This window comes from Electrona antarctica (genome assembly GCF_951216825.1).
Source record: "Electrona antarctica genome assembly, chromosome: 17".
NCBI lineage: Eukaryota > Metazoa > Chordata > Actinopteri > Myctophiformes > Myctophidae > Electrona > Electrona antarctica.
The window spans coordinates 35,508,592-35,536,067 of NC_136798.1; the positions used below are offsets into that span (position 1 = coordinate 35,508,592).

At 44.9% G+C, this 27,476-nt stretch overlaps 1 protein-coding gene across 2 annotated transcripts in view; it reads left to right on the forward strand.

The window, feature by feature from the left end:
- The window catches only part of utrn (utrophin), a 344,298-nt gene that overhangs the window by 220,465 nt on the left and 96,357 nt on the right, over positions 1 to 27,476 (forward strand). For both annotated transcript variants that reach the window (XM_079527087.1, XM_079527086.1), the window contains exons 59-61: positions 15,428 to 15,557; positions 18,157 to 18,425; positions 22,813 to 22,959. In XM_079527087.1, coding sequence (XP_079383213.1) covers positions 15,428 to 15,557; positions 18,157 to 18,425; positions 22,813 to 22,959 — 546 coding nt within the window. The remainder of the gene's footprint in view (positions 1 to 15,427; positions 15,558 to 18,156; positions 18,426 to 22,812; positions 22,960 to 27,476) is intronic.

The window sequence follows — 27,476 nt, forward strand, 5'->3', positions numbered from 1 at the left end:
CTCTCCCTCTATCTCTCTATCTGCTTGTACCGTGCTTATAGAGGGTATTTTCCCAACGTGCCTTGAGGGCTTGCATGCACGCGAAGGAAAAGGTGGACATCACATGGAAGTGCGTCACAAAGCCAAGTTTAGGACTGAAAATGTATTTTGAGTGCACTTTTTCCCGGCTCCGTGTATAAATGTGTCCTCTTAGGGCTGTAGTAGTGTGACCTTCGGGTCTGACCTTTCTCCGTGTTTTCTAGTCAGAGCGAGAGAGAGAGAGAGAGAGAGACGAGCTTCAGCCTAGCAGATCAGACAAGGTCCATTAGACTCGGAGCGGGCCGGGAGAGAGAACACAATATCCACCAGAGAGAATGCAGCCTTCGCACTGTTCCTGCCGTGCCCTTGTCTTCTTTTTCTCATTATCCTCTTCCAGTCCCCTCCGTCCCCTGATCTTTCACCTGTTTTATTGGTCTACCCCTCTCTCTCTCTCTCTCTCTCTCTCTCTCTCCCTCTCCCTCTCCCTCCCTCTCTCTCTCTCTCTCTCCCCCTCTCTCTCCCTAAAAAGTTATTTGCCAAGTCTGTGTCTGTCGCATGGTGAATAATGGAATGGAGGAGTTGAATGGTGTTTTTTTAACAGGATTAATTCAATCCATATAGTGATTTTGGGGGGGTTCTCTCTATCCTTAGTATAGATTAATAGATGAATAGCTTGGAGGTCTGACCCCAACAGAGGCAGGGGCAGCACACAACGGCCGTGGCTTTGAACGGGACATGCTCCGTTAGTTAGACACATGCACACCTGAAAAACGCACGCACTCACATACGTAAGGGGTCCATGCAAATAGCACCTGCTTTCTTTATGTATAAAGGCGAGGTACAGTGGGCTAAACCACTGGTTCCCAAACACTGGGTCGGGACCCATTTGTGGGTCGCGGACACATTTTAATGGGTCCCTTTATCTTTTGGTTTCCTAAACATTTTGTTTTTAACCCATTTTGACCTGAGATCAGATTCTAAAAATGTCTTCTACATTCTGACAGTTTTCTGAAAAAGCTATGTTTCTATGTCAGTCGTTCGATTTTTCAAAAATAGCAGACCTACAAGCTCGTAGCGCGCCACTCGGTGGCGCGCTATGAGCTTGTAGATCTGCTATTTTTCAATAGCTAAAGCATAACATAATGCTAACACCAAAAGGGGTTCCCGCCCAAAATGGGTTAATTATTATTTTTAAAACCTTTTCAAAATAAACATTCCCCCCCAAAAAAAGCAAAGCATGGTATTAAAGAGACCGGGAAGGAAAGTGTTCATTTATCCACTTGTAACTCATAGTTAGACCCTATACTGGTCCATTTGGTTACAGTGGTACTCTCTTCGAGATACATTGACACTCGTGACTTTACTGTGCCAGGAAGGAGAAAGATTTATAGTGCGAAATGGGCAAGTGACTTACGACGAGGACGCCTCGGACATATGGGTGCGCGAGTCGGAAAGAGTTCCGAGTAGAGAAGGGTACAGAGTTTTAACCCATTCCGGACGGGAACTCCTTTTGGTGTGTTAACTAAGCATTATGATATACTTTAGCTATTGAAAAATAGCAGATCTACAAGCTCGTGGCGCGCCACCGAGTGGCGCGCTACGAGCTTGTAGGTCTGCTATTTTTTGAAAAATCGTGAAAATGCGGCACACATCTTTGAATATATTATTCTTTCAGAAGACTTTTTTTTTTATTTCGACGTCAGGCCTAAATGGGTTAAAATGAGAGAGAGGAAGATAGAAGGACATACTGCAGACAGACTGGCATTAGTTGTCTAAGATTGTGTCGCAGCGTAGCTGAACATCACTGTTGCTTTCCCTTCGTCTGCCTGAGTGAATGCCACTGTGCGTCCAGACCACTGACATGGTGAGACATTGAGAGGGAGCGCTCTATAATCTGTAAGCGTCTTCTCCCCACCCCCAAATGTGCCATTGATTTTGTCTGTGTTTTTGTCAGCTGTGATATGGGCCATAATAGCTTTTATTAATCGCCCATTCAATTATACGGTAAAAAGGCTGCGTCAGTATCCAGCTGATTAAACTCATCAATCAGCTGCATTAAATTATCAGCTTTTATGGCAAGAAGAGGGAACAAGAGAGACTGCTTCTGGGCATTCTTAATGACTTTTATCTTTGAGCAACTTTTTGTCTTTGTTGGTGGGCATGCTGATTTGAAAAGAGACTAATTATTTGCGTTAGAAAATAGAAAGGAGTGGAAAATGTTAAGTAAACTAGTATTAAGTAATAATAGTAATTGTTTTTGAATTCCTATTAACTGTTAATTGGCTAAAGGCATGGGGAGAGAGTATGTTTTGCAGCGTGCGTGCGTGCGTGCTTGCGTGTGTGTGTGTACACGTACAGCTAATCTCCGGCACCTTTGGCCCAGGCAATGCCAAACTGCGTGCACACACACACTCCCTGGATGCCAACAACATCACTTTGCCCCAAATGTACCAGAAAGGCCTGTTATAGCGCCACCATGAGGTACAAAAACACAGACAAAATCAATGGCACATTTGGGGTGGAGAGAAGACGCTTACAGATTATAGAGCTCTCCCTCTCAATGTCTCACCATGTCAGTGGTCTGGGACGCACAGTGGCCTTCACTCAGGCAGACGAAGGGAAAGCAATGGCAGTCTCTCTGCAGTATGTCCTTTTATCTTCCTCTCTCTCATTTTAACTAATTTTGACCTGAGATCAGATTCTAAAAATAGCAGATCTACAAGCTCGTAGCGAGTAGATCTGCTATTTTTTGGAGAAAAAAACCATGTTTATATTACTCCTACATGTTTTGTCCAAACATCACAAACGTTCCTGACCTGGTGGAAACCTGTGCTCCGAGGAGCACCTTTTCTAGTTGCATTTGCTTTCTTTTGTCATGCCAGCTCAGCAAATCTAGCCTAGCACCTGCATGTACTTGTATACACAATAGCAGCTAAACTAGCATAATTAGACTGGCTAAAGTGGAGCTAATAATCCAATTGGCCATACTAAGGAAGTTTAATCATCCTGTCTGTGTGATTGATTGGTACTGTACCATTTGTACCTGGAAGTTGTAAAAAGGAAAATTAGATGCATTAAAGTGCAGTGCTGCTGGATCCCCCTTATCTTCCAGGAGAGCATTCTTTTGACTCGCTTTGAATAATTTACCTACTGCCTAACTTTAATTTGCTTGCTTCCTTCCCCACATTGGAAATAAAACGGTGTATCATTGTCGTGGAGGTTGGCATTCATTGCATTGTTGTTGTCTTTGACCCTGTTTGAGTTGGTTCAAGTAGTTATTTTTTGTTGTTTCTTGCCATGAGGCAGATAAGCAGAGAATGATGTACCATGTCCTTAGCATGGAACATGCAGCAACCTCCCACTGGCCCTAGCCAGTAGACATTAACTGTCGTTTTTTTTACAGAATTGCTAATCTTCAGCCTTAAGCCACGCTGCACTTTCATTAACGGCTACATTGTGTTCTTGTACTTTGGCTCCAAAAGGTTTAAATTATAAAATGCAACTTCACACAAAAGAACAGAACCATTAATTTGCTGCTTTCATGTTGGTGCAACTTGCTTCTTCTCTGCTCATAGTTTTGAAACGGTAGCTGTGTTTTAGAAGTATGGACAAAGGACAATCTCCCAAAGCTTTTTTAAAAATGAAATTCAAGCTGTTGCATTGTCTTGTTGAAAAACCTTTTAAAACGCTCAGAAAATAATCTCAAAATCGATTATTTTATTCAAATCAATTACATGGATTAGTTCGATTTACCATTGAGCCTTAACTAAATGTCTCGCAGCCTGTGATGATGCCCAAACTGTGGCACCTGCATTGAGGTATTATAGTAATTTAGACTAATATTACACTCGCCTCTAATTGCGCAATTACAGCATCCTTTGATGTGCGATGCGGCACAATGTATGTGTCCAATCAGAAAGCACAGTCCCTAAAGTGGCTAATACAGTTGGGTGCCACCGATATTTGACCCATTTAGGCCTGACCTCAAAATTTTAAAAAATCCTTCTAAATCCTCCAGTTTTCTGAAATAAATATTTTCACGATTTTTCAAAAATAGCAGACCTACAAGCTCGTAGCGCGCCACTCGGTGGCGCGCTATGAGCTTGTAGATCTGCTATTTTTCAATAGCTAAATTATAACATAATGTTTAAAACACCAAAAGGGGTTCCCGCCCAAAATGGGTTAACTGTCCTTTTGCGCAGATCACGCAAACCTCAGCAAAAAGAAAAGGACAATTTCGATGGCCTCCAACTGTACATGTGGCCCATAATGACAGTGGGTGTCCTACTGTAATGCCATCGGGTTTATAGGTGCTGCTGTAGGTCCAGGTGCGTGACTATTTTCAGCTGGAGTCAGACCTTGCAAAAGTTGTCTCGCATCAACTGCACTACTCGGATGCCAGAGAAATAAAACTTCTCTCTGCACTGCAGCAGCATTTTTTTTTAAATGTCTAGTTGTGGTTTATTATTAATGACAGAATAATACCCTGATAGGCTATATACACAATGTGACTGAGTAGGAGAGTTGCACACTTCTGGCAGCACCATGTCACTTCTGGCAGCACCATGTCACGCTGGCCGGTATCGATGTAAATTTTGACAGCAAAGTCTGATGTAGTCTTTGGAATTACGCACCTTTTAGTTTTAGTCCTATTTTAGTCAGCTGAAATTGTTTCTTCTTCTTTCGTGTATCATCCTCAAATGTCCAACTCGGTATCGAGTAGCCACGCCCTTGTCTCTGGTCCCTTGTGGAGTTGGTCTGTACAGGGGGCAGGTGTTCATTTTGTGTTTGGCAGACTGCTCAGGCTCGCCACACTCTCATACTGCACTGTCTGTCAAGTCCCACTTCTTCATTGCTGATTTGAAGCAGCCGACTCCAGGGCGCAGGCGGTTCAGTAGGGTCCACTGCCGGCGTGGTAGGTCCTCTCCTTCAACGCCGTCACCCGGGTCACAGATATAGCGATGCATACGGGAGGGCCCAGCAGACTCCCACTTCTGATTCCAAGATGCCGCCAGCCATGCACTGGTGGTCTAGCATCTCTTGTTCCGCCTTGTTGTAAGGGTGGCGGGACTTGAGTCTGTTTGGAGGCTCTATTTCCACTGTAGTGTTGTGCAGGATATGCCAGTCGTGTATCTTGGCTTTCCTTGCTAGTTTTATGGTAGCAGCCTCTCGTCTGAGGCCGGCCGGGGAAATTCCTGCAAGGACGGGCAGGTAGGACACAGGAGTGCGTTTCAGGCAGCCAGTTATGGTTCGGAGATAATTGTTAATTACTGTGTCTACCTTTTTGACAACTCTGAAATTGTCTAGCCTTAGTCTAGTTCGGGGGTTCTCAACCCGTGGGTCGCGACCCCTCGGGGGGTCGCCACATTATTTTGGGGGGTCCCCAAATGTTTTTCTTATTTTTTTAACTGAATGGCTGGAATGGCTCCCTAATGATTATATCTGGTTTCAGTATTTATTTATGGTGTATTGTCTCTATTATTAAGGTTATTGTAGCAGTCAATTTATATTGGCATTTCCGGGGGTCCCCGGCCAAAAACGTTGAGAACCCCTGGTCTAGTTGACTAAATATCAACATCTTAGTCTTTTAGTCTTAGTCTTAGTCAACAAAATTAGCACTGCTATTGTGATGTTCACTGGACTGTGGAATTGTGGATGGACATGTAGTAATTTTTTTTCAAATTCAGCAGTCATCAATTTCCCCTGAAGATTGCCCTGGCAAACTTTCGTTTTGACGGCCCATTTATTTTAACACGGAAGATCGACAATTCACTAAATAACATGACCTTATCTTGTACCACAGCAGGCTAGGAAAACAGGCAGTGTCATTGTAATCATGATGGGTGTTTCAACAGGGAGACACGACTCCCCATACCCCAGAGAGAGCAAGAGAGCGTGCGTGCGTGCGTGCGTGCGTGCGTGCGTGCGTGCGTGTGCGTGTAACGATATAGTAACTGCATCAAAACATACATTTTAATTTCAAGAATCGAAGTATACAGCGGTATTGTAAACGGCAGCATTGACTTTGTGTCGTATCGTTTTGCAATGCAAATAATCTGTATCGAATCGGTTTGCATTCTAAATAATCGATTGTATCAATACTATCCTATATTACAATTGAAAACATGTGCCCAAAAGCACGCACAGGAACAAAAGGCACCAGCTACTACGTCACTGACACGCTGCAACACGCTGCAACACACACTGCAACAACACACTAACACGACACAGCCTTACCCTCCGCGTCGATCCACGGCTATCTCCTCATGTCGCGCCGCACGGCCACACTCGACACCAGCCGCGTAAAAATTGTCATCGCACTGCCACTAAAGCCGGCTCCCGTCCACACTCGCAAACAATATCAATATCAATAATAAACACAAACACGCCACAAGCACCGACACCCCCGCCTAATTTGTTGCCACGTCTATGAAAACAAGCCCAGAAAAAATGCCATTCAACACGCTACTTACAACTCGCTTACAATTCGCGGACCTGGCAACACTGCATCCTGTTTTCCCATTGGCTACGGTTGCTTACAACACGCATTTGCACTGCATCTTGGGAGCAACACAGCTTAATGTAGGGGTCACCGATTGCTGTGCTACATCCCCCTCATGTTCTCACCACCCCGTTCGGCTGCACCACACACACTAACCTACAGAATTCTCCACATGCAACACAGGGCCCTTATTGGCTAGCCCCCTCACATGGCGATCCCCACGCTGCAAAACACAGGGCAGCCAGACACACACACACACACACACACACACACACACACACACACACACACACACACTCATTCTAACTTGGATGGACAGCGCCGCGATTACATACACAGTTTACCATACGTCCTCTTCTGGGGGCCTGTCCGGCCAGTCCGGGTGGTTTTATACATTCCTTCAAATGTCCGGGGTTTCACACGTATCGCCTGTAGTGTATCGCTACGCTCACAGACCATTCACACCAATGTGTATTACAATGCACGTTCAATGGTTCGTAGTGGCAAAACACTGTGAGAGGTGGACTTTCAGCCCGAACCCCGGAATGTGTATTCTTCATAACTCTGCATGCGCTGCACGCTCACACCACTACCACTGGTCCCGACCGCAGATCAGAGAAAGGCTCGCTGGCTGCTCCGCTGTCTGCAGATAGACAGACAGCGGAGAACTATCTCATCATTGACATGCAGAAAAAGTAGGCTGCTGTTTTCTTAGCTTTGTGACTGACCAATGAGAAGCACATTGTATTGTCTGCAAAGGAACTATGTGTCTGTCACAAATACACGTTCTGTCCTGCAAGCCCATGTCATGTCAACACAGACAAGGCAGCTGTGCGCGCGGTGAGTCCTGCAAATTATAATGACCCAATATTATTTCGTACAACCTAGCAAAGCATAACATATGATGGTTTGGAGAATAGGCTGGTCTCTCTTTTTACAACAGATAAGCCATTGCATACAGGTTCTCAAACTTCTTAATTTCAAGGACCCCCATAACTCTGAGAGTCAAACCAAATGGACCCATAACAGTCCCATTTCATTCCATTTCTACAGTATCACAGTTAACAGTTATACAACACTCCATTTGGTTACATTTGTACACTCTCACAGTTACAGACCTGTAAGGGTCCATTTGGGTCCATGTGTTACACTCTCACAGTTACAGACCTATAATGGGTCCATTTGGAACCCCCTCAAGGAACCATGAGGGTCCCTGGATCACACCTTTCACAGCCACTGCTTTAAATAAATACATAACTAATACAGAGCATATTTGATCCATTTATTGTTAGGCTATAGATTCTTTTGACATCTCAATTTAACAGAACCGCCCACGCACGGCACATGCACGACGTGCACGACGTGCACGCGCATGAGCACATCCACATCCACATGCACGCGCGCATGTGTCCTTTTTGGTAATTCAGAATATGGTATGCCTACACAGTTACAATAATGCAAACACGCCAATCGCACAAACGACTGCGTCGACACCTGGCGTGGAACAAACGGGACGAACCGAGGCGCATATATGGATAACAACAACACTACACGCGCGCGCGCGCACGCGCTGCAACACAAAACAGCTGCATACAACGCGTGTCACTGTGGACTTCTGTATCTGTGGACTTCTGTATCGCAACGCGGGGCAACGCAACTCTGGGATGAGCGGGCCGAAGGCCCGCGAAATTCTAGTATACTATAAGTATTTTTGCTTTGTATTTAGCAATTTTTAGAAGAAAAAAGTAAAAGAGGGGGTTTTATTACTTTTCCATTCAATATCGCTACACTTGGTCTATTGATAAATGTGTGTATATTCTCTGTTTTCATGTCAAGGTACGGGTTTGTCCCTGTGTGTTCAAATATAATGTCTATGTATTTGCCAGAGAATCACTGTTTACATATTTATATATCCATACCTGGTATCTGGTCAGGCTGATTAGGATGGGGGATGTTGAATTCAGGCCTGAATTACAGGCCAGCTGCTGTAATGTTGCCCTGGGATGAATAGTAACCAACCTACTTACCTACGTACCAAAAAGTGTACCCCTCCGTGTCACACAGATCAGCTGAACGGGCTGGAGTTTTGACAGAAAAAGTGTTTTTGGAAGAGACTTTTGCACTGCCATCTGTTAGAAGTTCGGGGCTGCCCCCGAGGATGGATGAGATGAGAGACTCACGCCTCCGCTGGGCTGGCAGCCATGAACATGCAGTTTGTTGACACCTTCCTTGTTGACACCATTACTTTTTCATGCCTTACAAAGTTTCCACTTTGGGGGCGAAAAGTACAGGAGTGCAGAGCTTTTAAAGAGAACGTGCTCCGACTGCCAAAGGATGTTGTAATCAGCCAAAGTGTTGTGCATTTCTATACCGCAGTGTTACCCACGTGTTCAGCGATTCGACAAGGGAGATTCAAAGATGATTAAAAATAAACCCATTTCGGTTGGTAATTCATTTTCCCATGCTAAAATTGGAAATTGTATGACGTAAACATCTTAACTCTACATCCAAATCCCGTGGAAACCAATTTCCCTATGTTTTACATGCAAGGAATTAGCTTTAGTATACACCGTGCGGGCCGGGGACACCCCACCAAAATAACAATTAAAGCAGCAACAAACCACATAGACATGTGCAGGATTAACTGACGCTATATGCGCACACAGAGCCAAATGAGAAACTAAACCAGTCCAGTTCTACAGGTGATTAGACTTAAAGGTATATTCAGTGATTTGACTTAATTCAAAAATCACTTATTTTTTCTTTTTTTCTGGAAAATCCTCCCTACTATAGAGTGTGCTGACCATATAAGGAGTTCCTTCCTGTCCCCAGTGAGCCCCTGGGGTCCAAAAACCCTAGTTTCAGTTTTGGTGGCGGGTGGCAAAGCCTTCATCCAATCAGGATGAGAGGGGCAATCCTCCAATCATGATCGAGTGGGGGCGGGCCTTGGTGCACATGCTGTTGGCCTGTTGCACTTCCCCCCACTGTAGAGCGTGCATGTGCACATTTTGTTACCGGGGCGGACTGGGTGGTTTTCCAAATCACCCAAATCACTGAATGCTCCTTTAAAGCATGTCTCCCTTTCTTTCAGTTCTCCCTCCTCCTCCACTATCTTTAGCATTTTTGTAACGAACCCTTGACTTTGCCGATACCTCGCTTCCTCTGACAAACCTCTTTTCCCCCTCGTCGTCCTCCTCCTCCTCCTCCCCCTCCCCGTATTTCCCCCCCCTTATTTTTAACAACTGTCCCCTCTGCTCATCTAATAGTACACAGCGTATTACAGTTCCACTATTTGAGCTGGCTACAAAAAAAAAAGGATTTGAGTAAAGCGTTCATTAGCACGGGGTGATTTAATTTGACTTCGGCAGGAGGCTCAGTTGTTATACAGCGTTCCCCAGAGAGAGGCAGGAGGCTCAGTTTTTATACAGCGTTCCCCAGAGAGAGGCAGTTGTGTGAAATCTTCATTGAGCTCAAACCTTTTGCAGCGATATTACCTTTTCCCCTAAAAGTGAGACTCATTGTGGGTGGAATGTGCCTCATCTCGACACTACCTGCCAATGGCTCTGCGATGAGTCTCTTATTGCCACTCACTGGCTGACAGCTTACCATCATTTATCATTTACTTTTTTTGGGAGTGTGCTTTTTACCCGTTTTCCTCTTAGAGTATATATGAATAGAGACGGCACCCGGAGGAAACCCTGAGGCGAAATGGACATAGTGGCCGAATTTGGTATTGCAGTTTGGACCCCAAACACATGAACGCGCTGGTCCGTTGACTATCATTGTGCACGTTCATGATGACACGTGAACGCCGTTTCATACGTGAACGCACGTGAGCGCGTGCAATGATAGTCAACGGCAGCACGTTCATGTGTTTGGGTCCAATCCATCCCAGAATGCACTCTGTTCCTACACGGAAGGAGGAGTGGAATCGCCTCATGCGCTTTTGAGCAACTTAATGCAAGTGGATGGGAGGAGAAATCCGGTGCCGTCTCTATTCATATATACTCTAACGTATTCCTCCCCAATGTAGTCGTTATGCCAATTGATTACGCACACACACACACACACACACGCCGGACACACACAGACGCGTACACAGACCCTCTTCTAGACAGCTAGCTTATATTATGTATAGCTTTCCCAGTTTAAATATTCATTCTATAGTACTGTACGTGCACAGTACAATCTCATTAACCTAACCTAATGAATTTCTAGTTGATTCATCCATTTGCGTACAAATGTAACCAAATGGACCCCTCGCGGTTTCATTTGGTTAACATTTGGTTAACATTTGTACACCCTCAGAGTTTAAATTAACACTCGGAAATGTGCTGCGTGGCCTTAAAAAGAAAACACCCCGCGTAACCCAAGTCGATGCCCGGCTAATGTTGCGTGAAAACAGCGTGTGAAAGCGTCACCGTTTTCAGCACCTCATTTTCCAGCGCTCTTCTCCGTGTCGGAGACGAGCGGGGGGGGGGGCTTTATCAATGCTGGCCGCGCCATCTAATCGAGTTGCCTCGTAGCATCGCCGGGTACACCGTCTCCTCACAAAGCAATCACACACTCCAATAGGCATCGGTCTCCCCCTGGGGTCATGCTTATATTAAAGCGAAGAATAATTATACTGCAACACGCAGCGCTCGCTTTTTTTTTTGTCCGTTGCTGCTACTCTGGTCGTGTATACGGCGTAGTAGCAGTGGCGTTCGCGTTGACAAGAGGATTAAGAAATTGACCGTCCAAAACCTCAGCTGTGTTCTCTGTGTGTATGTGTTGACGGGGAGGAGGATGGCCCCTGGCCTTCTACGAGGAGAATATGAGGTGTTACTACTAGGGGAGGATGGCCCCTGGCCTTCTACGAGGAGAATATGAGGTGTTACTACTAGGGGAGGATGGCCCCTGGCCTTCTACGAGGAGAATATGAGGTGTTACTACTAGGGGAGGATGGCCCCTGGCCTTCTATGAGGAGAATATGAGGTGTTACTACTAGGATGGCCCCTGGCCTTCTACGAGGAGAATATGAGGTGTTACTACTAGGGGAGGATGGCCCCTGGCCTTCTACGAGGAGAATATGAGGTGTTACTACTAGGGGAGGATGGCCCCTGGCCTTCTACGAGGAGAATATGAGGTGTTACTACTAGGGGAGGATGGCCCCTGGCCTTCTACGAGGAGAATATGAGGTGTTACTACTAGGGGAGGATGGCCCCTGGCCTTCTACGAGGAGAATATGAGGTGATACTACTAGGGGAGGATGGCCCCTGGCCTTCTATGAGGAGAATATGAGGTGTTACTACTAGGATGGCCCCTGGCCTTCTACGAGGAGAATATGAGGTGTTACTACTAGGATGGCCCCTGGCCTTCTACGAGGAGAATATGAGGTGTTACTACTAGGGGAGGATGGCCCCTGGCCTTCTATGAGGAGAATATGAGGTGTTACTACTAGGATGGCCCCTGGCCTTCTACGAGGAGAATATGAGGTGTTACTACTAGGGGAGGATGGCCCCTGGCCTTCTATGAGGAGAATATGAGGTGTTACTACTAGGGGAGGATGGCCCCTGGCCTTCTATGAGGAGAATATGAGGTGTTACTACTAGGGGAGGATGGCCCCTGGCCTTCTACGAGGAGAATATGAGGTGTTACTACTAGGGGAGGATGGCCCCTGGCCTTCTACGAGGAGAATATGAGGTGTTACTACTAGGGGAGGATGGCCCCTGGCCTTCTACGAGGAGAATATGAGGTGTTACTACTAGGGGAGGATGGCCCCTGGCCTTCTACGAGGAGAATATGAGGTGTTACTACTAGGGGAGGATGGCCCCTGGCCTTCTACGAGGAGAATATGAGGTGTTACTACTAGCCCGCACCGTAATGAGAAAGCATTCAAGGCTCAAGTGGCTGGCCTCTCCCCTTTGGCCTCTACCTTCTGCTAATTTCACTCTGCCTTCAAGAAAATATATAATTTGGCCCTCTGGCCTTCAACCACTTCTCAATTCTCATTTCTCTCTCTCTCTCTCTCTCTCTCTCTCTCTCTCTCTCTCTCTCGCTCTCGCTCTCGCTCTCGCTCTCTCTGCTCCCCATCCCTCCCTCCCCCTTTCCCTCAGTACTCCATACATTTCAACTGTCGAAGGCCAGACGGAAACAAGATTTGTAATGCAGCCATCACCCAATTAGATGCCAAGAGCTGTTGTTTATAGCAACTATGGGCTGAATGCTAACACTTGCTCTTACCTTTGTGTTTGTCAAACAATGGCTGCTTTAAAATGTAATGAATGTCAGAGCTGATTTAAGTGGAATTGATAGATTTGTAGATATTGCTGTGTAGAGAATGCAGATCTAAGCACAGCACTTCACCAATGTATTACAATGTGGGAAATGTGGTTATTTTGAATAGATGAATGAATATTTCAGAATACACCCTATTTCTGAGTGTGAAGTTGTTTAATTGTGTGATAAAGATTAAATATTAAGTCAATGTATATACAGATGCCACATTGAACCACTTATTGCGGTGAAAAACGTTAGGACTAGGATTCAGTTGGGGAAGATGTTTGTTATTGCTGGGTGTTTTTCCCAAGGTGTATAACACAATACTGGTGGATGGACTTGACTAGAACGTGGGAGAATTGTCTGGTATTGTACATTCGTCAGTCCTTGGCTGATTCCTGAGTTTCAACAGGGTTTCCCAGTGACTCCCACTTCACCTACAATATGTTCAGGTTGTGGTTTGTTTACTCTGGGTGAGTCTAGGCAGTGTTGTGTAGAAGACTTGCTATAGGCACTTGTTATTCGTACTTCGTAGAACCCTGTCTTTTTTTGCCATATCTCGGGTGTTCTGATCTGATAGCCGCCTCCCCTCCCCTCACGTCAAAACAGTTCTCAATGTTTACATCTTACTTGACGTAGAAGACATACAGTTGGAGGCCATCGATATTGTCCTTTTCTTTTTGCTGAGGTTTGCGTGATCTGCGCAAAACCCCTTTTGGTGTTTTAAACATTATGTTATAATTTAGCTATTGAAAAATAGCAGATCTACAAGCTCATAGCGCGCCACCGAGTGGCGCGCTACGAGCTTGTAGGTCTGCTATTTTTGAAAAATCGTGAAAATATTTATTTCAGAAAACTGGAGGATTTAGAAGGATTTTTTTTTAAATTTTGAGGTCAGGCCTAAATGGGTCAAATGATAAGGGACAATATCGGTGGCACCCAACTGTATCCTTATGGAACCAGGGAGAGGGGGGAAAACACCATGAGAGTGACGAGTGATCAGTCAAACATGTGTTCTCTCCGCAGTAAATGCATAATCTGTCTGTATGCGATCTGACCATTATTATTTTGATTACACTGTCATACTCGTTTGAGGACAGGTAGAGAGCAGAGCATACATGTGTTTGGGAATGTTGCTGAAGGTTATGTTATTTTGTCAGCTGACACCCAAATCAAAGAAACCATACCGCGTGTATTTAATATCTCCGGACAGTCAACGGCGCACTGCGAGGGTACAATGGAAGCATAATTCTGACGGGCCGCAGTGGAATGGACAAGTTGGGGTATCAAGTTTGTTATCTGACACCCAAACCATACAGTTTTATTTTATACCTACAACGGTATATGTCTCCACAGTGAGGGTGGAAAATGTAGCCTAGCAGCCTACTACTATAGCCTACTAGCCTACTGGTAGGCAGGAAAATGGCAACCAGAATAACCCGTTCTGAGCGAAACTCCTCCCTACGCTCTGGCCCTATACTGCACATTGATGTCCAAAATAGGCATGCCAGGTTGAAAGTGGTTAGGGCTACTCAAATCTGATTTCTCTTCTAGGCTAGTTTTACTGTTGTTTCCTGTTAAAGTAGCCTTAGCTGTGCAGGAGGATGCTAAACGCACACCAGTCTTAGTAGTGGTGCCAGCTCACGGCAGAAACATCTAAAGAGTTAAGTCTTAAAAAGACAAAAGAGTGGCTGATAGCCAAAGAGCCGATTATTTATTAGGATGCAGAGTAAAAACCAACGTTTCGGCAGTACAACTGCCTTCTCCAGGGTATTATGATACCCTGAAAAAGGCAGTTGTACCGTCTTTTTAACCCATTCAGGCCTGACGTCGAAATAAAAAAAACGTTCGCTTTGAAAGAATATATATTCAAAGATTTGTGCCGCATTTTTACGATTTTTCAAAAATAGCAGACCTACAAGTTCATAGCGCGCCACTCGGTGGCGCGCTATGAGCTTGTAGATCTGCTATTTTTAAATAGCTAAAGTATAACATAATGCTTAGTTAAAACACCAAAAGGGGTTCCCGCCCAAAATGGGTTTAAAGCTATAATATGACACACATGCGTCCTCAGGTCTAAATGGGTTAAGACTTAACTCTTTAAAGGAGCCTTAGCCTACATAATATTCTGTTTCGTATTACATTTGTCCTTACTAAAACCTTACTAAAATACCTTGACCAGTATTTTCTGCCACAGCCAAAAGGTAGAGGTCAGTCAAGTATACCCGGATAAAGTATCGTCAAATAATTTTGTTGAAAATGACTTTCACTTTCTTGTCATTTGGGGTCACCCTGTCTTTCCTGTGTGGAAACTCCAATAACAAATACATGTTCCATTGTGTTCCATTTCGTTTTTGGGGTATTCTTTACCCACTCAGCTACGGCCACCCTGATAGCAGCTGTGGGACTCATTTGACATGTGGGGCTTGAGTGGCGAGTCATTTTGTGTTCGCCGAGCAGAACTGTAGTGAAAAACAGAAAGTAAAACAGAAAATATCTCTTTAATACTAGTTAAAACATTCCTGTTGAGTGTTTGCCGAAGACCGCAGGTTAGTCCGAGGCTAATTTAGATAGTATAAACGGGTTTCTTGTCTGTTGCACAGCCACTAACTATTCTGCTGCTGTGTGCTTTGTATTCTCCTGCAGGCACTGTGTTCAGAATTGAAGGAGCGTGAACATTTGGTGATCAGCACTTTGGACCAGGCGCGCATGTTCTTGGCCGACCAGCCCATCGAAGGGCCCGGGGAGCCACGCAAGAACCTGCAGCCCAAGACCGGTTGGTAACACTTTGATAGCAACACAAAACAGCAGCTTTTGATACTAGTCACTTTAAAAACGGAGCTTTTAAAACACATTTCCAATCCAACTGTGCCAACATTGCCCAAATGTGTCTAGACTCCTACAGTATATCTAGCTTCCAGGCATCATAATTTTAAAGAAATGAAAGGGAATAAAGTTCTGTAACTCTTGCAGTTTGTCTACTTCCTGCCGGGCTTGTTATCATTAAAAGAGGATCTCACATTAAAGGCAAACTTGTACTTTTAAAAAGTGTCGACACCAGTTGAAGTATTGCCCTTAAGCCTCACCACCGTAGGTCAAACAAAGTAGACAGCTTTTACCTTGTTTAAGTACTAGAAAAGCTCAAAAGAAAACAAATCACAGACAAAGGATTTCAAGCCGTGGATCTCACCTCTCTGTTCCACCAAGCAGGTTAAATCAAATGCACATACTTACTTTGCAAAATACATTTTCCCCCAGTTCTGAGATTTGGTACAATGTTTAGTTTAGTAAACATTATACCCAGGCCAAGGACCGGGATGCCTGGAGAGCTCTTGTTCGTGGCCTATGCCCAAGGTTGGGCGAAAGTAAACTCACTGAAACTACAGATCACACACAGCATTCCATTACTAAGTATCTCTCCGGTTTATTAGGAATTCTCTCTCTCTGTGCACAAGTCCTCCTACCCTGCCAGATAAGCAATGACAAGTCACGGCTAAGTCAGCACATTTCCAATCAAACGGAATCCCTAATGTGTAAATAATTGAGCAAACTTGAGAGATGGTATGGAGCGATGTGGTGGGACTTCAGAGCCGATAATGGTTGACTCTGATCTCTAATGCATATCAAAGGATCTTTTCCTTGCATTAATTCTGTGAAAGAAATGCCTCCTTGCATACATTCTGTGAAAGAAATGCAAGATCAGTGGGTGACGATGATGCCAAGTTCCCAAATGAGGAGGTTATTGGAAACCTTAGACTTGCTTGCTTCCTCCGCTCGATAGCCGTGTTTGTGTTCCTTGTAGATGCCGTTACTAGCATGTGGACTCTGTCACCGTGCTAAGTAGCTTGTGCTGCTATCTTAATCTCACAGATGCTCAGAGTCTGGTTAGAGTGCATTCAGTACATGAGAGAGAGAAGGAGGGAGCAGAGGCCACTTCAGAGATGAAGATGGCAATACATTCACACACTGTGAAAAGTAGGGATGTCCCGATTTTTTTCGCTTCCGATCCGATCCGATCCCGATACCTCAATTTCTGTGTTAGCCGATACCGAATACAGATACCAGTGTCGTGATCTCATGTTGTGTTTATAGCTATATCTCGTGTTGTGTTTATAGCAGACTCATCACTCAAATGTGCACTTGCAGTTTGGGCAACTCCAAAGCAAACTCCACATGTCCCCAACATTTTATTTACCTGCCATAGTGTCAACCCCTTACCCCTGTGTCAGATCTGTGGTTAGACTGGCATATATACCGATATGACAAATAAGGGCCGATCCGATACTTTTCCCCGATACCGATACAGTATCGGGACATCTCTAGTGAAAAGTGATCAAGTGAGCTCAGAACACACACTCCAACCTTGTCTCTGTAGTTGGAGGGACTATTATTTAGTTTATTTAGATTGATTGGGGAAGGTTCTCTCATCTTCTTCCACTCACTTGTCCTACAGTTGGAGGCCATCGATATTGTCCTTTTCTTTTTGCTGAGGTTTGCGTGATCTGCGCAAAAGGACAGTTAACCCATTTTGGGCGGGAACCCCTTTTGGTGTTTTAAACATTGTTATAATTTAGCTATTGAAAAATAGCAGATCTACAAGCTCATAGCGCGCCACCGAGTGGCGCGCTACGAGCTTGTAGGTCTGCTATTTTTGAAAAATCGTGAAAATATTTATTTCAGAAAACTGGAGGATTTAGAAGGATTTTTTAAAATTTTGAGGTCAGGCCTAAATGGGTCAAATGATAAGGGACAATATCGGTGGCACCCAACTGTACCTGGCCCTCTCCTACTGTACTTTGTGTGTCTTTCCTTTCATTTATTTTGGTCTGGAAAGTGCACATTAATGAACACAAGATGGATGTAATACATGCATAGTCCGTCAAAAAAAACAGTACATGTAGGCATTTGTACATTTTTAACTTAACATTTTGTTAAAGTCGTGAAGTTTTCAAAACTCAAAAAGTGATGGTATGAGCTGGGTTTGTTAGTTGTTCTACCACGGGTTTGATGGTTTGTCTTTGCAGCTGCAGTTGTCAGGAAAGGGTCAAATGTGTCGGGACGTTTCGTAAAAATGTGTTTTTTCGATTTGGACACCAAACTGTGGTGTCCAAAATGCGGAAGTGCAAACGAGCGCTCAATGTTAAACCAGATGCACGGGGTTTCCCCGTCATAACTCCACGGGTCCGCCTGCAGTCCCCACTCTTACTACTAGGCCCGAGCGCCTCAACGTTGGAGCTTTCACTGGGGGCTTGGGTTTGACCTTCTATGCTTCTAGCTCTTCTGGCGTCACTCGTCGTCTCGCTTCTGAACCGCCCCCTCTCTCTCTCTCTGCACTTCCTCTCTCTTCTACCCCCCACCTCCCCCTCCTCCTCCAGACCTCACCCCCGAGGAGAAGGCCCGCGGCGTGGCCCGGGCCATCCGCAAGCAGACGGGCGAGGTGCGCGAGCGCTGGGAGCGCCTCCGAGGCCACGTGGGCGTCTGGCAGGTGCAGGTGGAGCGCGCCCTGGAGCGCCTCCAGGAGCTGCAGAGCTCCATGGACCAGCTGGACCTGCGGCTGGCGCGCGCCGAGGAGACCAAGGGCGAGTGGCAGCCCGTGGGCGACCTGCTCATCGACTCGCTGCAGGACCACATCGAAAAGACTGTGGTAGGACATGGGAAGGGGGGAGGGGAGGTTACTTTCTTGTTTTAACCCATTTTGACCCGAGATCAGATTCTAAAAATGTCTAATACATCCTGACAGTTTTCTGAAAAAGCTATGTTTCTATGTCAGTCGTTCTTCGATTTTTAAAAAATAGCAGACCTACAAGCTCGTAGCGCGCCACTCGGTGGCGCGCTATGAGCTTGTAGATCTGCTATTTTTCAATAGCTAAAGCATAAGATAATGCTAACACCAAAAGCCATTTAGACCTGAGGACGCGTCTAGTGTCGCTTTAGCTTTTAACCACTTTAACCGTTATTTTAAGCTTTAGCAGTTGAACAATAGCAGATCTACAAGCTCATAGCGTGGCACCAAGTGCCACGTTACGAGCTTGTAGATCTGCTATGTATGACAATCTTTGAATATACATTGACATTCTTTCACAGAGAATGTTTTTAACTCAAATATATTTGCTTCTGGTGGGTCCCCCGGAACAACATATTTTCAGGCCAAATACAGATAATTATCCGGGGGTCCTTGACGTGGAAAAACCAATGATTTTTTCAGAAAACTGTCACGATTTCTAAGACATTCTGTCGAGAATGTGGTCTCGGGTCTTAATGGTTTAACCCATTTTGGGCGGGAACCCCTTTTGGTGTTAGCATTATGTTATGCTTTAGCTATTGAAAAATAGCAGATCTACAAGCTCATAGCTCATGAGCTTGTAGATCTGCTATTTTTTTTAAATCGAAGAACGACTTACATGGAGACATAGGCCCTCATTTATCAACCGTGCGTACGCCAAAATATGGGTGTACGCCGAAATTACCGCAATTTTCGGCATTTACGATTTGCGCCAAAGCATGAATTTGAACTTGAGCCAAGACAAAAATCACGTCTGGTCGGGAGCTGTCGTACGCTTTATCCTCACCTGTTTTTCTGTCGTAGAACAGCGGAGCAACATTGTTTGACCAGCTGAGAGGCTGTCACAGGCATCGAAACATATGTATTCACTCCTAAAATGTTTATATAAAACTGTATAGGTATGTATATGGCTAAATGTAAAAAAGTAAAGGAATAGCCTACATCAACGATGTGTCTTTGTGTCATATGAAATTAGTAGGAGATTTCCAACTTTACAAGCAAGCAATTAAAATCGCGCATTTAAAAACAATGTTGCAAGTTAGATGCGTAAGCCATTTAAACAGTGTTTTGCATGATGAGCGCATACATGTGAGGATTTGGGCTGTCTGTGCTGAAATATTTCCATGACGGGACGTTGGAGAGTATAGTGCAGCGCTGCAGCTGCGGAGAGTCCCAACTTGGGTAGCCTACTGTAGCCTAATCTACAGCAGGCCGATGTCTTTCTGGAGTTACAGTATGTGCAATCTCCTCCTCGTTTAATAAACCCGACGCGTCGCTCGAATGCCAAATGTGCCGTGCCAGCGCAAGTGGGAACGCATCGGAGATAGTATAGGCTAAAGCCAGCCTGCAGCCCACCACCACTGTCCAGTGCCACATGAGGCTACGGTTTTGGCTGCAATATTCATATAATTGACAGTTGACAGCGAGGCAATTTAAATAGACTGTCGAAACGAACGTGCATGGTCAATTGGTCACGGTGTCACGGACGGACCACAGTGATAGAGAGAGACAGATAGACAGGACAGGAGATGCACCTTGCAAAACAGCAGCGTGTGTGCGCGCCTATTTGTTATATAATTCATGGTTCACAGGTTCAGGTTTTCGTTCACTAATATATCTTGTTGTATATTAAATGAATAAAGACTTTAATAATTTAATATACAACTAACAACACAGTGACAGTTGCTTGCAAATTGCGATATGTGCGCGCGTGCGTGCGGGGGGTGAGGTGGGCAGCAAGGGAAGCGAGAGGAGAAATAGACAGGGTAGTCCTACAGCTTTATTTAATTCATGCAGGTTTATTTATTTAAGATACAACAAGTTGCGTGTGCGTGCGTGCGTCTGTGTGTGTGTGTGTATGGGAGGGGGCAGCAAGGCAACTTAGGCAAGCGAGTGAAACTTTTTTTTTCCTGTAACCATGGTTTCCAGGTCGTATTGCAGTTGTTCATGTCACAAAACCGAGGGCGCGGCTTGATTTTATAGGGCGTGCCAGATTGATTTCAGCCGTCACATTTATTACTGCTAGGAATGAAATTAGGAAGGATCAGCTGTCTGCGATCACTTTATAAATGCCGACCCGACGTGGGTGTACTACGAAACCTACACTCGAATTTGGGGCAGATTTTACACTCAATTGATAAATGAGGGCCATAGCTTTTTCAGAAAACTGTCAGGATGTAGAAGACATTTTTAGAATCTGATCTCAGGTCAAAAATGGGTTAACTTTGTCCAACTGGGCCAGTGTCTCTGGAGAGCCGGTATGATCTGGTTTCACCCAGAGAGTCCTGGACAGGCCAAGTCAGCGCGGGAGCACTATAGTTTCATGATGCTGTACGTTCCTCACTATAAGAGGACAAAGCACAAGAGAGAAAAGTGAAATGACATGAACAGTGGGTACAGGAGGGAGGCTAGAGAAGCAATTTCTTCTCCATTACTTTAGTAGTTTGTTTGTGTGGATGTGTTGTATTCCCCCGATATCACTTTGTGCTTACAGTGTGGCTGGTGATATCGCTTTAACCCATTTAGCACTGAGACCAGATTCTACAAAATGTCTTCTAAATCATGACAGTTTTCCGTGTCAGTGGTTGTCAAACTATTTCATGTCGAGGACCCCCAGAATAATATGTAATTGTCCGCCGACCCCATCTCAAAATATGTTTTTTCCTGGGACCCCTACCAGAAGCAAAGAGTTAAAAACGTTTGCTCTGAAACAAGATTTGCGCCACATTTTCACGATTTTTCAAAAGCTAACAATGATTTAAACACCAAAAGGTGTTCCCGTCCTGAATGGGTTAATATGTGGTCTGCCCACTGGAGAAAGCTATTTATCTAATGGAATACAATTTTCCCATTTATATAATATGACACAAACCGAAGCACAGTTATTTTTCTCGGTGGTTCTACCGAATGCATCTGGTATGCGTTTTTTGTTTTGTTTTGTGTTGTTTTGTTACAATGTGCAGTGCAATAACGATTAAATGTACTGGGCTAAAGTACTAGCCCAGTACATTTATCTGATAACAAACGATTAAGAGCAGCAAAATAATGATTCCGGGCAAAAAGCAACAATCGTCATACAGTGATTCATTAACATGAATGATAACAGTAATATCGCCAATGCTTATCATTAATGAATGAGCCAACTAGGCAGGGATATGCTAAACATACAATTGTTTGTTTGTAGTCAGTCATCATAATAAAACAGTGTAACTGTTGTAACACAGCATGTTATATTAAATGTCCCCAGCTATGGCAAGTGGCTCTTGCTATTTGTAAAAAAAAAAAAACGAAGGAAAAATGTAATGTAAATGAATTAAAACCATATTATGTGAGGCAAATCAAATCCTGTTTATTTATGAAGCACATTAAAAAAAGAAATGTTGTACCAAAGTGCTATACAGAACGTTTCATAATTTCATCAGCACAACAAATCCAAACCGTAATAAAACGGCACACAGAGGCATACTAAAGTGATCATTAAGACACTTGGATCAGAGCAAAAACTCATCAGAAGATTTCGAAAGCTTGTGAAACAGAGTTTTGAGCCTGGATTTAAGAACTTCAATGGAGGAGGCAGTTCTAATGGAGCCAGTGCACAGTACACTAGAATCCTTTTGACCTTCTTCAGAATCCAAATAATATGAGTTATTTGGATTTATATTGGGGTTATGGCGGTTATTTGATTTTGTAACATTTGATGTACTTCTGATTGATTGATTGATTGAACAGTAATGTAAAAATCACACCCGTGTGAACTGAGTGGTGTAAGGTTTTATATAGCATGATCAGCTGTGGTCTGACGTAATGTCTGACGTAATGAAATAAGGTAAGGTATTATGTAGCCTGATCAGCTCTGATCTGACGTAATGAAATCACACCCGGATGTGATTTCACAACTGGCTTTTTCTGTGCAGAGAAAATGACCATGGTTGCTACGGTCATCCAGTTCACCCGGGTGTGATTTAATTACGTCAGAAATTATTTTGAACATAGCAACCATGCTCATTTTTTTCTGCACACAAAAGCCAGTTGTAGGAGTGGTTTACACCACTCAAAAAACAGCAACAGAGTACAGTCAAACACAAAAAAAACGTCCTTGCGGTTTCCTGTTTCCTTACAGGAATTTAGGCCCTATCTTGTGGAAAAGTCGCCACGGCCCTGAAGCCAAACTTCAGTCATATTTTCGATGTCCCTTTTTGCCATGATTCCTCACCGTCCTCCTCCTCCTCCCTCCTCTCACCCCGCGCAGGCCTTTAGGGAGGAGATCAGTCCGCTGAGGCAGGACGTGCGCACGGTCAACGAGCTGTCCTCGGAGCTGACCCCGCTGGATGTCCAGCTGTCGTCCACGGCCTCCAGACAACTGGACCAGCTCAACATGAGATGGAAGCTGCTACAGGTACTACTGCAGGGGCCACAGGGAGCATGGCACATGCCATTAATCAGTGGTTTTACACCCTTTTTCTTATCAAGGTCCATTCTTTTGTTCTGCATTTGAGCCACGGACCACCATTTGATTGCAGACTCAAAACTAAAGATTGTTTTGTTGTCGTTGGATACGATTTTGTCCACAATTCCATGCTGTATTGATGTTGGTACCATTAGGAGAGATGACAGGCAAACGTTCGTCAAAATAAGAATAATATTTACATGCTCTGATTGTGTAGACTTCTTGTAAATTAAGTAGCCTAATGCAGGTGTTTAACAATACTTTTACGCTATCAAGAGTTTATTTATGTACCGTAATTGCCTACTCACATTTCTTACAAAAAAGGTCATACAGTATGTCATGAACACAACATCCAATCATACCCAATTTGGAATCGGGTACCTCCAAAAGCAATTCCATGTCTGCCCAAAACACGATTTCCCCTCCACTGCCCTGTGTCCTGACCGATGACGACACAGCCCTTCTAGGCAACTGGGAGCGCACTTACAGTATTAATATCTTCCATTTAGTCTTCTTTCTTTCTTTCATTTTCTTCATTTGACCCCATTATACAGTAAGCTTGGTTTATCTTTCGTATGGATCCCTGCTCCACCCCTCCGAGCGTTTCACCCTGGTTCACCCTGTGTGCCAGATGGAAATGCTTCTTATATCATCAGGGAGTAAGGGAAGAAGACCATTGTTTCGACCATGTGAATCAGAGCGCAAATTCCCTGTATTTCTGAGGGGCGCTAGCATGTAAACACAAACTTTGTCCTAACACAAACATTAAATGCCTTTTGATAATGAATGGCCATTTTTGAGTGAAGACAAAAGTGAGGACGCAAATTGTGATTGGCCGGAATGACATGATGTATGATGAAAAGAGCGCCCCTCACTTCACACGGGTGTGATTCTTATGTACTGTGTATGCGTGTGAGTTTGCGGGCATGTATGAGAGGTGGCTCCCCGTCTCCACATCAAACATCGTCTGCTGTGCTTTTGGCCTTGTTAATTATCCTCTCTGTCTTCATCACAACTAATTTTAAAGGGGCATTCCACTCATTTTCAACATTTTACTATGTCATTAATATACCTTAGAGCTGTTGTGTGGAAATAATAAATAGGTTCCCCCATTCTGTGTTTCCTAGAACTAGAGGTCTGAAAGAAATCATTAACATGGTGAAACACATCTTGATGATGTCATCAAGATGTGTTTCACCATGTTAATGGTTTTTTTCATAATTACAGTTCTAGGAAACACAGAATGGGGGGCTTTTTTATGAGAGCTGACAGACTGTTTCTGACACGGCTCGTTTTCTGTTGAGTGGCGTCTTATCTCACACCGTCTGGAGCGTTGCCTCGCTGCATTACTCTGACCCGACCTGTCAAATTTCCCCGCAAGTACACGTAGTTCCATCTCATACGCAGTTGGATCACAGCCCACAACGTTAACAGAAAGAGCTAGAATTGAGGAGCAGCAACAACTGTATGTGGGCAGGAAATCTGCCTAGCCCCTTTAACCCATTCCATGCTGTTACCATAGATCGTGAGTGCCAGTGAAACGTGCGAAGAAGAAGAGCAACATCCTCTCGACCCGGGAAGTGATAGCCCTCCATATCTGTAATCTAGCCTCACTCTAGGCTGTGTACTAATTCACGGATAATACATTTTTCTGAGCGCGAGCTCAGATTAATTAACATGGTACTTTATCCCATTTTGAGCAGACAAACCACTAGTAACCACGTGCACGCGTAACGCAGTTTGACATGTAGGCTGTTTCTACAAAGGGAGGCCTGTGGAGGCTTAGCCTGGCTAATAAGCCAGACTCAAATCACACTGTCGTGTGGTATTTGAGTCTGGAGATGCTGTGTATGGATCTTGTTTCCTGGGGGGTGGGTTCAAACATTTTCTCTTTGACGCAAACGGTCAGAGCTACTGTCAGTCAAAGGTCTCAAGCATTGAACGTCACTGTACCAAAGCCCGCCCATATTGCATACCGTGTCCCGATTGGCCACACCAGTTCTTTGGTGTAGGAAATGGGCGTACAATTGAGCCTCTCCAGACCGTAATCCGCCGGCAGGCAAATTTATTTTTGCCAACGGCTGATTCGGTCTGGCTTATTAGCCAGGCTAGTGGAGGCTAGCAACGGAAGCTAACTGAAGCGGGGGGGAAAAAGGTACCGATATCATTTTTAAATATTTTTTTAATCAAATCTTGTGTTTCTCGTGGATGGCCCGAATGGTAATAATAGCTTTCCTCGAGATATATCTGGTGGATGGCTTGGATTGGGTTAAGGTCGATCTGTTTTGGATCTCCCACACCCCCCCACCCGGTCTAGTGACAGGCCTGGCACTCTGGTGTACCCATGGTGCCCACAGTGGCTGAGGAGGATGAGGCCATACAGTCACACACACACACACACAGCCCAGCTGGGATGGCATCAAACTGAAGGGCACCAGGCAGGCAGGCGCAGATGGGCTGAGACCTGACGGACACAGAGGTGGGAAATTGTGGAGCGCAGCCAATTTGGCAGTGCATGTCCAAATCCGTTACTAATCCCTCTGCACAGAGTCATGTCCCCGCTTCAGAGAAAAGGATGGATTTTTAGGGATGCACTCCAGCAGGGAAGAAAAAGAAGAAGAAAAAGAAGAAAAAAAGGTTTTATTTATTTATTTTTTATTATAAATTAATCAGGAGTTGGCTGTCCAATAGAACCGCAGGGGGGGGGGAAGAATCCTTCACATCTTCTGTGTGTGTGTGTGTGTGTGTGTGTGTGTGTGTGTGTGTGTGTGTGTGTGTGTGTGTGTGTGACACTATGCAAAGACACTTGAGGGGAGAGTTCCGGAACTTTCTGCCCTTGATTTCCCTACGCTTCTTAGTGTACTTACTGCAAAGAATATGGCCAGTGACTGTGAGGATGGATGACACAGGGGGGGGATGGCAGAGAAAGCTGTGCACTTTGTACTCGTTTCACTGCTTTTCCTTTCCTCGCGGTGTGAGGGGGAAGTGAACCAAGATGACAGTCTCACTAATAAGCCGCGTCCGGCTGTGCGCTGTGATGATTCGGTTCGGCTTATGCCTTGCAGACAGTCCCCGTCTTCCAGTCCGTGGGACGGTAACCATTTGAGTCATTAGTGTTGAGAAAGGGCAGAGAGGGAGAGACGGAGCGGTGAGCCATTCCTATTTCCTGCCTCCCTCAAGAGTCCTGTGCGTGTGTGTGCGTGTGTGCGTGTGCGTGCGTGTCAGCAATATTGGCAGTCTATTCTATTGCAGCACAATAACCTATCTGTTACGGAAGAGACACACAACATAAAGGAGGGTGTGCGGTTTTTAATAAATACCTTATACCTGGAGTGTGAAGCTACTGTAAAAGTAGCATTCAAAGAGCAATGGGTTGGAAGAAAAATGTAATGGGTCTGTGTTTGTAACAGCCTTTACTTAATAAGCCATCCAATTACTGATCCGCGATGCCTAATGTAGCACTTTGCCCATCATCAACCTTATCTCCGTTTAATTGGTCCTAACTAATGTTCATTATAAGATGGCCCCATTTCTGTCTACTCTCTCTCAGAGGTGGCCTATGGGCAGTTCAGAAACCTGCCTACCAGTGACATCATTAGCGGGATTCCAATCTAATGGAAAACGAATTAGACCTATTTGGGGTGTGGGGGGGGGGGATCAGTTTGCAGCTTTACTCGGCTCATTGCTGGCCAGACTAGCCAAAAATAGCTGATCCACCAGCTCTCAATCGGCCACGGAATGCACCGTGTTGTGAGCTTGTAGATCGGGTCATTTCGGCGTGTGACGCTGTTGTGTGAGGGTATATAAACAGGGGTGCACACAAGCGGTACGCCAGTGCGCATGCGTCGTCAAAATTCATTCTGCGCTGTCAATCAAGCGCCGGGAAGCGCATCTGCGTGGCCAGAATACTAGTAAATTCTGTGGCGAGAGCATTTCCCACCGACTGCCACTCAAAGTGGCTACTGGCCAATCACAGCACGTCTTGCACTAGTGCACTGGCCATTGTGGCCAATCACAGCACGTCCTTACTCAAACGAGGGAGGATTCCATGCTGCTCTGCTCGCTGCTGGGAGGAGGAGGAGGACGACAGGAGTTTACTACGGAGAAAACCTGACACAAATGGTTCGGCTTCTCCGTTTCAGATAGCAAACTACTGTAGTCCCCGGTGTAAAATGGCATGCTGGTGGATGCTTTGCACCCTTCCCATTCGCCGCTGTGCTTGTGTTTGTTTTCCGGGTGCTGGAGCAGCATGGTTGCTCGTGTGCGATGCCGTCTCTCACAGCCTAGGCACCGGCCACCTACTTTTTACGGGTACAGGTTTTAGTTCCGACGTAGTGGAATGGGAAGAGTTTAAAGCATTGCCGACTGGCACTGCTGCTGCACAACATGAAGCTTATCAACACCGTGTCCCGACATACTGTCCCTTATTATCGTAAAGTCGGGTAGTGTACACTGTTTATTTTTGC